Source organism: Panonychus citri, unplaced genomic scaffold (assembly GCF_014898815.1).
Source record: "Panonychus citri isolate SS breed McGregor unplaced genomic scaffold, ASM1489881v1 Contig00135, whole genome shotgun sequence".
NCBI lineage: Eukaryota > Metazoa > Arthropoda > Arachnida > Trombidiformes > Tetranychidae > Panonychus > Panonychus citri.
This window is the reverse complement of record NW_026515540.1, coordinates 1879513-1897882: the sequence shown is the minus strand read 5'-3', so window position 1 is coordinate 1897882 and position 18370 is coordinate 1879513. Positions and strand designations below refer to the sequence as shown.

General features: G+C 30.3%; 1 protein-coding gene across 1 annotated transcript in view; it reads left to right on the top strand.

Annotated features, from left to right (window-relative positions):
- Positions 1 to 17892, top strand: part of LOC128391986 (mechanosensory protein 2-like) — a 35420-nt gene extending 17528 nt beyond the window's left edge. Inside the window, exons 3-7 of the mRNA XM_053351953.1 lie at positions 15763 to 15866; positions 15937 to 16092; positions 16185 to 16444; positions 16856 to 17120; positions 17493 to 17892. Of these exons, the coding sequence (XP_053207928.1) occupies positions 15763 to 15866; positions 15937 to 16092; positions 16185 to 16444; positions 16856 to 17120; positions 17493 to 17741 (1034 nt within the window). The 3' untranslated portion in view covers positions 17742 to 17892. The remainder of the gene's footprint in view (positions 1 to 15762; positions 15867 to 15936; positions 16093 to 16184; positions 16445 to 16855; positions 17121 to 17492) is intronic.
- The last annotated feature ends 478 nt before the right edge of the window (positions 17893 to 18370 follow it).

Below are 18370 nucleotides of genomic sequence, written 5' to 3'. Positions count from 1 at the left end.
CAATTCAGTTATATGTTCAAAAAAAAAGTTCTGATAAAATATCACCTTTGATACCACAGATTCTGAATGGGATGAACTAAATAATATCATGAAAAAGAAGCAAATAAGAATCTCAATTAGATTGAATTGGATTGTGGATGTAAATCTCATTTCACTACCAAAAAAGTTTTGATTCTTACTCATGATTTAGATGGAAACATTTTCGTCCAGGACAATCAGATGAATCAGTGGAAGGAGTCTCTCTCTCTCTCTCTCTCTCTCTCTCTCTCTCTCTATTATTGTGTATCAGAAGCAATTGAGATATTATCAAACTATCATGAAGAAAAAAACTTCTGTGGAGAAATCGGATGAAGAAAATTCTTCAACAGAATAGTATCTTTTGAATGGAATTGAGAGGCAAAAAAAGAGAGAGAGAAAAAAGTTTGGCAAAATAGCCATCATCATCCTCCTTCATCATTATCATCCTCATCTTCTTTATCTTCTCCTTTGACATTCATCCAATAAAAACGGATAACATCTTAAAGCTCAATAATATCATGGATTTTATGTTTCACTCCCTGAGCCGATTCAATGAACGTTTCATTTAGATTCCTTTTAGTTTCATCATCTCTTGGTCTTTCTCTCGGCTCATCTTCTTCATCATTCTCTCTCTCTCTCCCTTACCCCAATAACATTTTTCTCCCCTTGTCTTTTTTTCCAAGCCTCGAATATCATCAATCACCTTCAATCAGAACTAAAACTATTTTTGTTTTTCTTTTCGAAATCAAAAAAAGTTAAGATGATTGAAAATCACATCTATCGAAACCGATACTTGGAATAGTCTTTATATCCAAGAATATGATGGTACCAGTCACGAAAAATGCTAAATATCTTTCGAGTAAAATGTTATTTTGTTGATATTTATCTTGATAAACGGATGAAATATCAATTGCAATCTGATAGCAAATATCATGTATATTAAATAATAGATTGTTTTTGCAAATGAAACAATTTGTTTGCCCTCTAATCATTTTGATTGTTCACTTCTTTATAAACAACAATTTAATAACATCACTAAAGCTACGAAAATGATTTCATCTTTTATTGCCAAAAACTCATTGCAACTTTATCATCTTTCATGATATATAATAATAATAGCATGGAAAAGAAAAACAAAAGACAGATAAAATTCTGACATTTATTAGTAAATATTGTATATCAATTGCTCTCGTTAATAGTTGATATAAATATAAGAAATTGTGAGTCAATTGTTTCCCAATACTTGAGACTTTGTATTCTCAATTCATGATAATCTTTATGAACTTTTTTCTTGAACATTTTTTTAAGATTGAATCATCTCTTGAAATATTTCTTCATCTCCATGAATTATTTCAATAGATTTGTCATAAGTTTGTCGATGAACTTTAAGGAAAAAAAGTTGACATAAAGATGGAAATTGCAAGATAAGATAATCTTAATATCATGAAGTTGATAATGATGATGGATTCTTGACTTTTACATCAATTCCCACCCAATTTTTGATTGTATCTAATACAAGGGAACTGATTATGAAGTCTACCTGAATGATTAGCATGATTAAGCTGAAAAAGTTTCTCAATCGTTATTAAAACTCATCAAGTTAATGGTTAAAACTCATGATAACTTAATAAAAGATAAACTAATTTGTTTCTATCCTTGATAAACATTCAGAATCAACATTGATTATGTTTAAATGTTTAATCATGATAATAGATAAAGATGATTAACTGATAATGTTAAAAGTTAATTGTATGTAAGTAAACACGATTATCATTATGATCAGAAAGCTAATCATTAAGATACTCATGGTAAATAAAGTGTTATAAGAAATAACAAACTCCAATTTACATATCAAATAAATTCATATCAGACTAATTATTATCTAATAATTGGAAAACCACAAAATCAGAATCAACATTTATAATCTTCTAAACACTTGATATAACAAGAAATTTTCATAATGATTTGCTTTATCTAAGAGATTTCTATGAATTATTATGCCATAGATCTCGTCAAAAGTTTAGGACAGCAATCAATTGATTATAATCCGAATTCTGCTTTAGATAACTTAAATTTTTTCAGAAATATAATAGCCTTAAATGGTTGTTTTGCAATTGTCTACGAATTCATCTAATTTCATAGTTATAAAGTATTGGCGGTAATAATGGTCGCAATCGATCTAAATTTAAAATACAAACATGTACCCAAAACACGAAGGTTTCGTTACTCTCACTCTCTTTATTAAGAATAAATTAAGAAAAATTGAATGAAAAGGATTCATAATCAATCTGCAACTAAAAATTTCCAAAAGTTGTAAAATCATTCGGAGCCTCATGATTGCGAGTTAATTTAACTGTGACCATTAAATGACATTGAAACCGTATCCAAACAGAATGACCGGAATGGTCTTGATATTGTAATATGACAATTGAGTATCACCCAAACTGCCATAACTCGAGTCTGGGGTCTGAAAATTCAAAAACGAGGTTCAGTCAGTTGGGAATAAAATAGCTTCTTAATTTTAACGGCAACAAAAGACTGATATGAACGCAGAAGTGGGCCAGAAAAAGAAGTTCTAAACTCTATGTGACTTCCAAGTAAATTATTAATAGTTTAATAGATGATCATAGAAATCATAATCAGATTGTTGTATTATTTCCTCGTTGATTACCATGGTTCCTCTTTTGAATATTACATTAACTTGGACTTAATCGCAACAATAAAACTTTATGCAAGTTTCTGTGGCTCTGATTTTGTGGAATGTAATTTAAACTAACTCTTATTCAAGGTAAATTAATATCAAATTCAGGTAATTGTTATCATTTCTATGATTTTATTGCTCTACTGATAAAATATTGATAAAGTAATTCTATCAATGTGATTCAAGCTTATTCTTTCAATATGAAAGTAACAATTGCAGTTTTGAATCATCTTCCTGGAAAACTTTTCATGCATTCAATATAAATCATGACTACGTGTATAAATACCTGTAATCATGAGCTGCTCATTGATTGACTCACAAGACTTCCTTGTTTATTATCAGTAAATGTACAGTAATCATGTTTATTAAGGGAGTTATAAGTAGAATTGGTATTCATGGTGTTGCCTGTATTGTTGCTCTCGGATGAGCCCGACAAGTTCCAGTTTCCAAACACATGATGAAAACAGTTTCGGTCAGTTTCTAACTTGATGTCAAACAAATTCCCATGGTCTTTCAAGTCCATATCTGCGATCTGATGATCAGATTTAGACCTTGTCAACAACTCTCCGTTCTCAAGTTATTCCGAAAACAAATCTGTTAATTTAAAGGCACAAGGTTGACAAAGTGATATTTGCAGCCTTATCTTTTCTTTTTGTGCCATTTATGTGAATGAACTTATAAAGTTTCCTTCCGAGTTGAGCATCAAATGACCTTGAAACCGTATCTTAACAGAGTAACCGGAATGACATTGGAATACGACAATTGAGTATCTCTCAAACTGAGATAGCTCGCGTCTGGAGTCTAGACACTCAAAAACAAAAAATAATTATTCAAGAAAAACTTATTAGAAATTGGGTGAATTGCTCTGTAGTACACCGTGATAGACAGTAACGTGAACACGTTTAATAACTTTTTGGTTTTCCCAGTTTAAAACATAAATGAATCAAGCAAACAAAAAGTTATTGAAATAGGTTTTTTCGGCGAAAAAGTTATTATCTATTTGACAATCTTTTTAAGGTAAAATTTGATAATTTTTCTGATAGTCGATAAAATTGACTTGTTAGAAACTAGTTTTTTCAGCCAAGATAGTCCAGGTTTTTCGCTCACTATATAAGCACGAAATGAGATATTAACAGTAATTAGTTTATCTCTAACCTTCGTGTAATTCATGAAATGGGCGATACTTGATATTCAACTGACGAAAAAGATTTTCTCGTTCTATGTTTTCATGAGACGAAGCATTTAGCTGAAGTTCAGTGGCTCAGTGCTCAATATTGTGCTCAGTAATAGTAAAGTAACTATTATGCATGCTTGTGATAACTTTTTATCAAGTTGTTCCGTTTTGCCTCACCAGTAGTTAAGTAAAGGCCTCTTCCAGCGATTTTTTAAAAAGTTTTATTTAATGAAATGAATGAATTTTAATGAATTTTAAAATAGAAATTAATGTGTTTAAAGCCCTCGTGGGGTTTCTTTAAACTTTTGAGTGTCAACAGAAAAATTTTTCATTTTCTGCATCACCAAAGTGAGGAAAGAAATGTCCTTATCTCTCTTCAATCCTTCTTTAAAGCCAACATTTTCGAAGTTCGCAGTTTTGACGATAGAATGATTCGTTTTTTCGGGCTTTTTCATTGAACAGTTCATCCATTTTGGTAACTTGTTTCAACAATTGGTCCACCGAATTGTTGAGTTACCTGGTCCTAATCCTTACACATTCCGTGTTAAATATAGTAGTTGACTATTGATCATGACCCTGCCGACATCTTGTTGTTCAGGAGTCCATGTTGCAAATCGTTCCATGATAGTTGTAAGTCTTCGGAACTTAACTGCCATGGGACCAGGAGCATTGAGCTCATCACTGAAAAAATATAAAAAAAGATTCTTAAGATGAGCAAATCAATGTATTCAAGGTAACGTTGGTCATCTAGTTACCAAAATAATGGTAGAAAACATTAACATTAAAAAAAGAAAATAAGTGTATAGACGGTAAAAACGCCGAATTCTTCAGCTTAATTAATCAAACTTGTGACCTTGTTGTTGGGCGAAAAAACTTTTTCAATTGATGTTGAAGGTCTAAACATTTCTTTCTGATCAGATTGTTGATTTGCCGATGAATCAGTTGAGGTAGAATATTGTTGGAATGGTGCACCAGGAAAAATAATAGGAGTTGATATGCTGTATCTTTGGTCTAATGAAATTGAACGTAAAGATATATTGAAAGGTGGAGTTATATTTTGAGATGATGGACCAAGAGCCCTGGCATGAAATGAAGTTGGAGATGTTGAAGGCAAAAATCGTTGCTCAGATGATGGGTCTAAGGGAGATGATGGTCACGAAAAGATAGATTTCTTCGGAGTAAAGGTCGATAAATATCTTCTTGTTTTTCTTGGCCTGCCAGTAGGTATAATGGGAGTATATTTGATTTGAATTTAAATAGGATTGTGTGTCATTAGCTTCGATGAGTCCAATATCTTTAAAGATTCAATACAAATGATGTAACCAATCGTGGTTCCATTTATTGTTGTTGGTAATCCAGGATCGATGGCAGATTTTAGTTCTTGTTGTCAAAGAAAGTTCAAAAAATTTTCCTGGTCTTGACTTCAACCCAACAATCAAACCTAAATGATTCAAAAGATCTGGTAAATTAGAGCTGAGCCACGGAGGGAAATAGCAACCAGCTATTCCAAGTCGTTGGCCGTTAGGCATTACCAAAATCCTTGTGATAATTGCCTTACTTTGGCTTTTAAATTTTTCGATTTTTACTGGACTTTGCAAACTTAAAACACAATAGTTTCCGGTCTTGTGATACCATGATTGATCAGGTCCTCGCTGTAGCCGCCTAGCACCCCGGTTGAAACTATGCACTGAAAACTCTTGTTTAAAATTGGTGGGGTTTATTTCTTGATTTGCAAAAATAATTGTTTCGACTCCTTTCTGGGCTGCCGTGGTAATACCATGATTCAAAGCTGAATTCCAATATCCTGGCTTATTATCACAGTTGAAAGTTAAACAAAGTACCTGAAAAAAACAGAAAGAAAATAATTTATTACTAAAAAATCTAACCCCATGGTGACTCTCTTATTTAGAGAAAACTTTTTCAATTGTACTCAATTAGCTTAACTTACCTTAGAATTCGCCATTGTTAACATGTGAAAACCAACTTTCACACTCCTCTGCTTTGGATGATAAAAAGATAATGAGAGGAACTTGATGAAATCGGAATCAATAGCAAGATGTAAAATACAATAAAATACTTGAATAATTATTGATTAGACAAATTCATGATAGAGATAACAAATGAAAAATGAAAAACTAAATAGATTTGAAAACAAATAAATCGGTTATTAAATAAATTAACTGGATTTGTTACAGTTAATAACAATTAATTAAATGTAATTAGTTACAGCAAATCAAGTTAATTATTGCAATTAATATCCTTTTAATTGAATGCAAATTTCTTAGTTTTCAATCTGTTTTTTGCGGCAAGTATTAATCTCATCAAAAAAAGTCCTAATACTTTGAATCTCTTTCTGTTAAGATATGATAAAAAAATAATAATATTGATCATGAAAAAGATAATGAAAGAAATGAATTGCATGACTCCAATAATACTAATAATCTTAATCATTTTAATTGTTCACTGTTGTTGCTGTTAAACTGTTAATTAGTTTAAGTGACTCTGTAAAATGTTTCAATGAGTTTGCATGCAAATCATATTTGAACTGCTCAATTTTTTGCTCCAATTTGGAAAATGTAAAACCCGGTGATTAGTTAATTGTCACGGTTATGATTGTTACTAAAATGTCATTGAAAAATTGTCATAGTTAATTGTTGATTTTAGATTAACTTCTTGATTGATTTTTGCTCTCGATCCTTTTCTCAGTCAACATGTATCATGATTCTTTGATATTATTTATATACATTTGTTAGTTTACTTCCGGATATTTTGGTTGAATAACTTTTTTTACTCAATGGTTTTTGTATTGCAACTGAATGGGATTTGTAGTGGGAGGGAAAATCATAGTAAGACAAACGTAAAGTGAGGGAGAGGAAGATGAAATAACTCCAAGTTATCAACCACAGTAGCTGAGTCTATGATTAGAGTAATTGGTTAGAACTTTTTGTTTATTCTATTTCCATGATAAGAAGAATAGAAAAACTTATCATGCTGAGAAAAAATGAACATTCTACTTCCACTCTCACTCATACTTCATCTTTGATATTTCGTTTTCTCCTCCTACATTTTAATTCGATTACATTTCAGCCACGAAAAAAAAGTTCTCTCTTTTTTTTCTATTCTCAATTATTATATTGATATCGAATATGAATAAAAAAATCGTCAGTTTGTTATGAAACAAAGGGTTACTAATTATCATGATATCGAACTCGAGTTATAATCAAAGAGATTCTTATCAGATAACTTTCGAGTTTGAACATTTGTAAGTATTTTCATTGATATTAAAAGGAAATCCGATAGTCAAGTTGAATTTATGTTTCTTTTCCTTAATTAACTATTAGCTTATCACACAACTTAAATTGTACACTATCATTATCCTAATCATCATCTAACTTTCAATTAATCTGTAAATTAAATGACAAGTTTTCAAGGAAAATGAAACAAAACATGAAACAAACATTTACTGTTTCAATAAGAATCACCTTTGATTATCTCATAAGTGTCTCTATTGATTAGATAATAATCATGCAAGAATCCAAATCACCATGTAAGAAATTTCTTATATACACTTTTAGTCGAAAAGAGAGAGAGAGAGAGAAAAAAAAAGTTCTAACATATCCGACTAACTGAAACTGTCGATAATTGAAGAAACAAAATCAAAAGGATGTACATAAGAAAAGTATAGTCGATATTTCAAATTTCCATGATAGAATAACAACTTTTCATCCTTTTATCTTCATCTTCATCATCCACCTCAATTTCACCCTTGGGTGCATTTTGTCTAAACACTGGTTAAATAGGATTTATCATCCACCAACCGAGGATAATTTATATGTAACTGTTACATTCATAAAGTTCATGAGATAGACTTAATAACAGCAACAACAACAACAACAAATCTACATCTACACACATGATACAATAATGATAACAATAATTCATTGTAGTTGTGGTCAATTGATGGTCAGCAAGTATTAAATACAAATCTCAAAAGGGACTGATAATGTTGAATAATAACCAGGCTAAAAACCATTAATACAATATAACAATTCAGGTCAAATTTAACCATTTGCCGTTTATTATAAATACACTGGTCATTATCATCCTCATCGTTTTCATGAGTCAATTCTGAAGCCAATAATATAACAATAATCATTGAATGATAATAATAATATAATTCATTGTTCATAAAATCAATAATGACCACATACATGATAATCTGAGCCTTTGATGATAAACTTTTTCATCCTGATATTTCAAGTAACTCAAAGGGTAATCATAAATGTATCGTTTTTTATCATGATGATTTATGAATTATCAATGAACTTTTCTTGAGTTCTGAGAGTTGCAACTTTGTTTTTGGTTTTCTGTTACTTGATGAATCCTTTTAGTCAACAATAAATCGTATATTATTATTTATGATTGTTTATTGTTCCAGTTTAATGATTCGATTCTCATGTAAGAAAAGTCATGATGGAATTTTTGAATTTTTCTATTACAACTCTGAAAGATTTAGATTCCTGTTAAACTGACCATGAGTTGTACTGACCGATCGGGTCAATGATATATACTTTATGTATCAGATTATGTATCTATTGATTTTGTTACTAAATCAGTCGTGGTGTAAGTTCATTAATGTTAATAATCTGAGAATTGGTTCAACAGAAATTGGAACTTTATTTCTCAAACTGCCTTGGTGATCCAGGGTAATTATTAGCATCAAGAGAATGATGAAAGTTGAGAAAATAATCACAGAGTAAGTTATGTTACATAATAATAGAGACAAATATTGAAACTACTGATCCAATCAGAGGAATAATGAGCAATTTAATGGTCGGATGATGTTAATTTCTTACAGATTGCAATTGATTTATTATCAATTAATATCAATTTCTGAGGCAAATTAATGAGTATTCCGGTTAGTGGGTTCAAAATTGTGATTCGTCTTCATGATTGGATTAGCTACTTTCTTTTTGGTGTAAGTTCTGATTATTTGGTTCGAGATAGGACATTGTAAGTGTTAATTTCAGGATTGGTGGAGAGGGAGGTGAGATATATACTCAGGGTGACAAAAGTAATGGGAACATTGGACATCGAGAGTAAGAGTGAGAAGGAAATTTAAGTGGAAAAGCCAATGATTTGAATGGAATCCATTACTTTAGTGGGTGATTGAGATTCTGAAAGCGAGAGATAATTGAATTGTTGTCATGAAATGAAAAAGAAAACCGAGAGATCAAAGAAGATAAAGATAATAATAATAATCATGAAAATTGAAGATGAGTTAAAGGATAACATGGACATTGGTCAATGGTGATGGTCACTTTTACCACTGAGAGAGTTAAACCCATGAAATATGAGGGCTCATTGAAATAATGATGGTTATCATGTGAAAAAAGAAAGACAGAGATGAGGATAAAATATATTAGCTCATGAGAAATTCAGGAAGATAAAAAATTAAGTAGTCAGATCATTATGAGATAATTCAGTTGGAATCACAGGAGAAATTTGTTCATCTTCATTTTTTCCATGTACAATAACTAATAGTCATATTTTGGTTCGATATGGAAAATAGTTGAATAGTTCATGAGATTATCTGTTCATGATGCTCGGATAATTCGAGAAAGATTGACAATTAGATGGAAAACTCAATGATTAACTTAGTATTTCACCTTATTTGCCATGAAAACAATGGCGATTACGATAAGAAGTTTGATCGGAAGACAATTAAAAGCAAACAACATGTTAGTTATTAAGAAATTGTCAAAATTTAACTGTCCATTTCTGAGCCTTGGTCAAGAGATTATTGTGAATTGTTTTATCACCAAAGTGTCTGAATCTTGATGATAAAGTTTTGGGAATGATAGAACATATAAAATGATAACCATTTCTTTTCCCATGATGATTTTCATTGGAAAATAATATTATTATCACCATGATTGATCCACTATTTCCTCCCCAATGATCATCATGTGTCATCATTATTTCTGTGAATAAAGTGACAAATATAATCATGGCCAATGTTCAGTAATTGAACTACAAGTAACTGTCAAAACTTTACATAACTCAATAAATTAGTATGATTCATTTACAGGTCAACTGAATCGGTCATGAACTTTACACTGACCACCAAAAGTTTTCAATAATAACATTGACAGAAGAAGAGGAAATTTTGGTTTCTCCCAATGGTCATAACGAAGCTCATGAAATAATATGAATTTTATATCAATAAAAACAAACTAAATTCAATTCAGTAAAAATTTTATTTTGTGGCTTTTGACATCAACCCAATGATGATAATCATCGATGATGATGATGATCATCATCATCATCACCAACAGAATTCATTTCAATGTTAATATTCATGAAAATTCCCATGGTAAATATTATCGATGGTGGTAAATGAATAAAAACAAAAAGCATTATGTCAAAAACAATATTTCACTCTACACTTTAACCATAACATTAGGTTATTGTTAAGGTAAATTAGGAGGGTGGAAACTAATCTACAGGGTGTCTTGAAGATGACAGCTAATATCTTACTGATTAAATGGTTATCTTGATCATTTTGTGTCACCAAATCGTTCACCGTTATATTGATTTATCATACGATTCAATAATAAACATTAAATACAGTTGATAATATCAACTTTTCATATTCCCAGTGATAAATTATGAGTAAATTAGTTGACTTTTGATTGTGATTAAAGAGACTGATCAATATTGTTAATCAATTATCTGGATTATCATCGATCAGATTAGTAATTTTTTTTCTCACTCTCTCAAATTGATATTCACTTTCAATCTCGTTGCTTCTTTGATAATTAGTTGATTATTTGATTAACTGGTTGTTTATAATGTTTGTTTGGTAATTTGAAAATCAGAAAATGAATCAAAGCTTAAATCATGCTCATGTTGGTTATCATGAACACTGAGATTCTTGAATTATCATCAATCATACGTTATATTATTATTCATCATGATTTCTCATAATAAATCATATTGTTCATTCAATTTCAATTTCAATTGTTTTCCTTTTGATTTTTTGGTTATCATAATTTTCAAATTGCAAACTGATTAACATTGTCAACAATTGCTGACACTTTTTGTAACCGTTTATCATGTTCAACAAATTCAAAAGATATTCATGAGACATGGTGATATTATTCAGACTCAGAGAATTGAGTTTATCGTTGAATATAAAAGATATAAGTATGACAATGAATGAATTACATGGTAACATCCAATTGTCTCATGGAAAAATGATTAATGAAGAAGTTACAAATTCCCAGAGTCCATTCATCACTATCGTTACTATCACCATGGATCATGAATTTGAACTTTTTGATTGCGAAAAAAAATTTATACGATCATTATACTAAAGTGACCACGAGAGAGGAATAAAGATTCATTGAAGTAATTAGTTGATTGGTCAAGTTGAAAGTGATCATTAACTCTGATCATATGATAATAATACACTTATGGTCAATGTCTTTCTAATGGTTTCCATTGAATTCATGAGATACTACTCATGAGATGATCATGATCATGATGATTGAGTTTTTGTTTTGCAGAATTGATTTTCCTTTTTTTTTCATCTGATTCTGAAGTTATGATTAATTCAATTTCTCAGTCATGCAAACAACATAGCAAAAGCTTTGTTGGACAAATATCATTACTGATATCATGACATTTTCATGATAAAATAAACATAAATGTTATGTAAATATAATCATGAAACTAAAGTTCACCCAGAAAAAAAACACTCACAATTTCATGAGTTGGAATTTTTTTCCTCGTCTTTCAAGTTATCATAAATAAAACTATTCTCATATAATAGAGATGAAAATGAATTTCAATATTATCATTCTGATTATTTGTTCTGATCCTGGAATCCATGGTGGCTCATAATGGATCCAACTACAGCTCATATGAATCTCCTCCGATTACGAATTTATTATTATTCAGTTCCGTGATTATAACAACGAAATCAACTGATGATCGATTATTAATAAAACTGAGAATCGGACGGAGATTGTTAGTATTCAGGTTGGTAAAAGTTCTGATTTCAAGCTGAACGATTATTTCACTTATTCGTTGTAAACGATATTTACAGAACTTTTTTTTTCTTCTTTCATGATTCCAATTCATCTATTTAGTATCGTGAAAGTCCAATACAAGTTCATCATCTCAAATGTCATCATGATAACTTTCAATTCGAGTTGATGAAGAAAAAAAAATAAAGTTCTTTTCGAAGCTGATTGTAAATCGTTAATGTTCAACTTGAAAGGAATGTGAGTTGAGTATGAAATATTATATATATGGAATATAATAGTCGAACTTTTCTTCTCAAGTTGTGAACTTATTCTCGAAAGAAGAGAAAAGTTTTAAACCCGAAAAAATGTTAGAATAGAATTCATTTTATTTCCATTCTCTTTCTTTCTCTGATCATCATCATTTTCTCAGAATCAATTGTTCGACACTCGAAAATAAAATCACACTAAACTTGAAATTATTACCATGATGATGGTTATTGTCATCATCATGATGACTATTACTTTCGCAGAATACAAGTCAATAGAACTTTTTTTGTTCATTTTCGAATGAAAAATTTTTTCCATTCAACTTTGATATCGAATAAATTAAATGGCTAAATAGTTGATCAATGATTAAATCGCCAATCGCGATATGAACAGTTAGAATTTGATTTTGTTTTCTTCTTATATATTGTTTATCATGATTGACCTCTAATGTTGACCAACAATTGAGCCTGAACTTAGTCTTTTTGATCAATCATGATAATAGTGTCCAAGGTGATGTCCAGTTACTTTTTCTGCCTTCCAAAGCACAAATGTCAGTAATAAGATGACCAAGGCTGTTGGACACTCTACATGAATGAATGATTTTTTTTTGAATCTCGCAAGTTCAGTTGAAAAAATCTCAACTTATCTATTATCTATCTCTCTCTCTCTCCCTCACTCGGTGTGAACTGAGATATGAAAAATATGGTTCAAATTTCAACAACCACCATGGAAACTATTAAGTGTCACCATCACGTCCAGTTCACATCAACAAGAAATGATAAAAATGGTGATGATAATCACGATGATGATGATGATGATGATCACCATGAGAGGAGGTAAATACAATGGATTTTATTTGGAGGCCAACTTTTTATTGTATCATTTATATTTTTAGACATTTGAGCAGAGTGAGAAAAAAGATTCGAAAACTTATTTTTACGATTAATCTGAATTGTTCTGAACATTTACATGGGAACAGATTTTTTTTCTCCTCCCTGTTTATGGAAACTAAACAATCACCTCGAACTCAGCATTTGTTTATTTCTCATCATTCTACTGGTGATCATCATTATCACTCTGAGAATCGTCATGAAAGTGGTTCGAGGAAGAGACAGAAAAGTTCCTGATTGAATTGAAACGGAATATGTTATAAGAGATTTTCGTGAAATTTTGGATTCCAATCAGCTGAAAATTGTATTGATTTATTGATTGATGGTTCTATTAATTGTAATTAACAGATAATTAACTGGTTTTTTTTGCTCAGTTAACCAGTGATAATGGTTGACAATTTAACTATTGTTACAATTGCAACAAGAAGGTTAAACTTTTGGCTTCCTGATTTTTATCCTCAATTGATTAGATTGTTTCTGATTTTACCTTTTATTTTGATTAAATTAATTGATCACCAGGGAATTAATTGTTTGATAAACATTAATGATAATCAGTTAAAGTTAATCATCAGACTGGAACTGGAAAGGTTTCATTTACTGTTGCATGTTCATGGATTCAGGTGACATGCAAATTTTACTGGAAACATGAAAATCTTGACCAGTGTCCATCATTATTTTACCTTTGGTTCATCTTTTTTTCAACATTAAAATTAAATATGAATAAAATTGTTGATTTAGGTCAACGGGGTGTGGCTGGTCAAGCTACAATTTACCGGATAAGACAGTGATATATGTCTGAGATTATATGGCGATAATGATGAGCAAGTTTAGGAATCAATAAGTGAATCATTATCATGGTGAAAACTTTTGTTTCCAGCAAATTTTCAATCATGTTTCAACCTTCATGATGATGTATCTTTACAATGATTTGTAATAATAATGATAAACATGATCATGATGATCATCAACTTGAACATTACAATGATCATGATGATGATCATTTGAAGGGATAAATTTCAATTGAAAACAATGAACATGATTCATGGTGAACTTATAAAGATTAGTTTATCTATTAAGACTAAACTTTGAGAGTATCAAATGATTTGAAACAATTGATTACTATAATTTACATTGAGCTCGTTCAATTGATTTAATTTGATTCAATGATTGAGTTTAATATTTTATCAGAGAGAAACTTTTAACAAAATTAAACAAATCAATCAAAGTTAATGGTCAAATAAATGTCCGAGTTGATGATAACCAGAATCAGGGAAATTGACTGATATTGAATGATCCAAGTTGCGTTAATATAAAATGATAGTAAATGTCAGGTAACAATCAACTGAAAGTTCTGAGTGTATCCCTGTAACTTTAAGTCCGAAACCAAAAGGAATTGTAATATAATCAAAATGTAATGGAAGGAAACAAAATACTACTAATCATTCATGGGACAGCAATTTATCACCTTCATGATTATCGTCATGAACTTTTTGATTGTTACAACAGTTTGTTAACTTTTAACAATAATCAAAATCTTAATCAATCTTTTCATCCATTGGATATGGAAAATTTGTTTTTTCTCAATTCATGATAATCAGTTGATATCATATTAGATTACAATTCATTCATTATCCATGCACCTCCACCTAACAATTAATTATATTGGATGTTTAAGTTTCCATTTAATGATAGACTAACATGATCATCATCAACATGATGATTTATCATTGAAAGTCCATAATTATCATCGTCATTGACATTATCAAGTTAGAGTTGAAAATGTTGCTAATATTTAAATTCAGGCCAATCCTTAATCTTAATCATCATCAGTGAATCAAGTTAATTGCTGTAAATCAAGAAAAATTTAACCTCTTGACACCAAAACTTGGTGTCTAATTAATACAATTAAATTGTCATCAAACATTTTAGAATCTGAGTTAATTTTGTTAACTTTAAACTTAATCGATTGAAACTTTTTGTTGGTTAATTACTTTGAAAACCAACAATCAACTGTCACAATTTATTACTAGCTTTTGTTTTAATGGATTATAATTAATTGTTAAGGTTAATTAAACCAACAATAGTGTTGAAAATTGAAAACAAAACAAACATACAGTTAATATCATGAAAATTTAATCCTTCCCATCAGATTAGTATTTAATTAAATCATCAAAATTTAACTTGTTATCATTTAAATGTTTAAATTGCTATTAACTGACATGGGACTTTAATCAAGACTTGAGGTTTGTGTTTTTATTTATATTTTAATTGTGTGTTCACAATCATTTCAATTTAATTTAATCAATTTAATCCATTGAAAGTATTAAATGTAACCATTTATATAAATAATTCATTGGATTTGCAATTGATTAAATCTCTGGATGTTGTTTAAATGTTAAGGAAAACAATTTGAAAGTGTTCACAATTAGTTTAACTTGAGAATTAATTTAATCACGTATGGGGAATTAGATTGTGCTTAGATAATCATGATTACCTTTCAATTAAGATTCGAATCATTTTTTTTTCTTCTATGATTTAAATGTTCAATTCTTTCATTCAACTTTTTTCCTCTTTTGAACTTTTTAAATTCGATAATTTTGTTTTTCTCTACACGATTTTCTATTATGTTCTAACGTTTCGAGTTTTCGATTTTTTTTTACTTTTCTATCATTCCAATAGCCACTGTCGGTGAAAGTCCTGGTACATGTGCTTATCTTTTGACCATTTTCTCTGTGATAATTATCGTTCTCTTCTTGCCTTTATCTCTTTTCTTTTCAATTAAGGTAAGATAATAAAGAAAAATCTGATTAATCGAATATAATTTCAATCGAATGTTCAATTTTCACCAATCAGGTTGTCCAAGAATATGAAAGAGCGGTAATATTTCGACTTGGACGCTTGTTACCCGGTGGAGCTAAAGGACCTGGAATATTTTTCATCATTCCCTGTATCGATACATATACAAAGGTGGACCTTCGAACTGTTTCATTTGATGTTCCACCTCAAGAGGTAACTTGAAGGAATCAAGAGAAATAACATTTCGAACAAAAAAAACAAAACTAATTCTCTCTCTCTATCTTTATGTCACATTCTCACATTAGATTTTATCAAAAGATTCAGTGACCGTTGCAGTGGACGCTGTTGTCTATTATCGTATCAGTAATGCGGCCATTGCAGTTTCGAACGTTGAAGATTATGGTCGATCAACTCGACTCCTCGCAGCGACCACACTACGAAATGTACTGGGTACCAAAAATTTATCTGAAATCCTATCAGAACGCGAGTCGATCAGCCATGTAATGCAAACCAGCTTGGACGAAGCGACTGACCCGTGGGGTGTTAAAGTGGAAAGAGTTGAAATGTAAGTGAATGGTTAATGTTAATACCCAATCGAGACTCTAATTAATGTTAACCTAAAGGTTTCAGACTCAAAAGGGTTGACCAAATGACCATTTACATAAAATAAAAAATGATAGATAACAACTGATAGTTAAAATCTCATTAAAGTGACTCCCTTAGATTGATTAGTTGAATCAGGTTTGATTTTGATTAATGAGCTTTAAATCAAACACAGAGATGATTAAGAATCAAGATAAATATAAAGTAAAGTGCATGTATGATATTGATCTTGATTAGATTCATGTTTAAAGTGAATTAACCATTAATCAGATTGAAACTGAAAGTGAAAGTAAATTCAATGAACTCATGATTTAACTTTAATTTGTTATCATTTTCTGTTAATGAACTTTATCTTTTCATCATCATCTTATAGTAAAGACGTTCGTTTACCTGTTCAACTGCAACGAGCTATGGCTACGGAAGCCGAAGCTGCTCGAGAAGCTCGAGCCAAGGTGATCGCCGCTGAAGGAGAGCAAAGAGCTTCAAAAGCGCTTCGAGAAGCGTCTGAAGTTATTCACGATTCACCTGCAGCTCTTCAATTACGTTACCTACAAACTTTAAGCTCAATCGCTGCTGAGAAAAATTCAACCATTGTATTTCCGGTTCCTATGGAGCTGTTCCGAGGATTAATTCCTCATGTAAATAAACGTTGATTCTCATTCATCACTTTTTCTCAGTTGCTTTTTATTTTCTTCTTCTTCATTTCTCTTTCCAATTCTTGCTTAATCGCTTCGCCAGTCAGAATGTGAGATAGTTAATATAAATAATTATTAATATCAAATCGATACAATCAACTAACATGATAATGTTTTTCTTTTAAATGATAATAATAAACAGAAACGAAATTTAAAAAGAGAGACTAATTGTCATGATTATTTTCAATTCCATGTCGTAGTTTTATTTACAAGTTTCTGTTAACTTTTCGCTTCGCAATTAATTATTTTCTCGTCATTTCTTCAATTCTAATTAACTATCATTCATTTGATCTTGTCTTTCTCTCGCTATTCCAGCATTTGCAAGATGAACCCGAACCCGTGAAAAGACCTAAAAGCCAGGCCAAATCGCCGCCTCTTGGCTCATCTGAGAAAGGGACAAAATCAAATGAACAACAACCACCACCGCCACCACAACCCCAACAACAACAACAACAAACTGAACTTCAAGCTCATGGAAACTCAGAGCATGAAAACAATGCGCTTTTTCATGATGTTTCCTGGCCTTTTGCTAATCTCATGTTACCTTGGCCGATGGACGATTAAAACTGATGCAACAATTTAATTAATTAATTAAGGAGGGAAAGAGATAAATTAATTGCTGTTATTAATCATTTGCACTTCCTATTCATGTAACACAATTTACAAAATAATTTAATGAATCTGATGATGATGATAAATATAAAATTATTAGAAAGTTAAATTGTCACTTTTTATCATTGGAAACAATTTAAATTGTCTACTAAATGGATTAAATTAATTCTCAATGGATTATGTAAATCACTTCAGGTAATCGTATCTCTCTTATATTTAATGAAATTCACATTTAAATTATAATCAACAATATAAATTAATTGATTAACCAAGGGAATCCAAGTTGATCTACTAAATGAATTATCATTTTCTTTTACAATTTAGTTAATTGCTACTGTTGATTGCTCACTTGTTACTTGGTTACAAGACAATTTAACAAAACAGTAAACATCAAATTAACAATAAGTGAATAAAATATTGAAAGAATTTACAATTTCAATTACTCTTGATGCTAATAAACTAATTGTTCCCTTTGGTTAATCACATAAATTGTTAGTTTGATTGTTTCCGTGGTGATTGTTGTGAAATTTTCTCTCAATTTAATTGTGACTTTTGTCAACGGGATTGATGTTAACTGTATA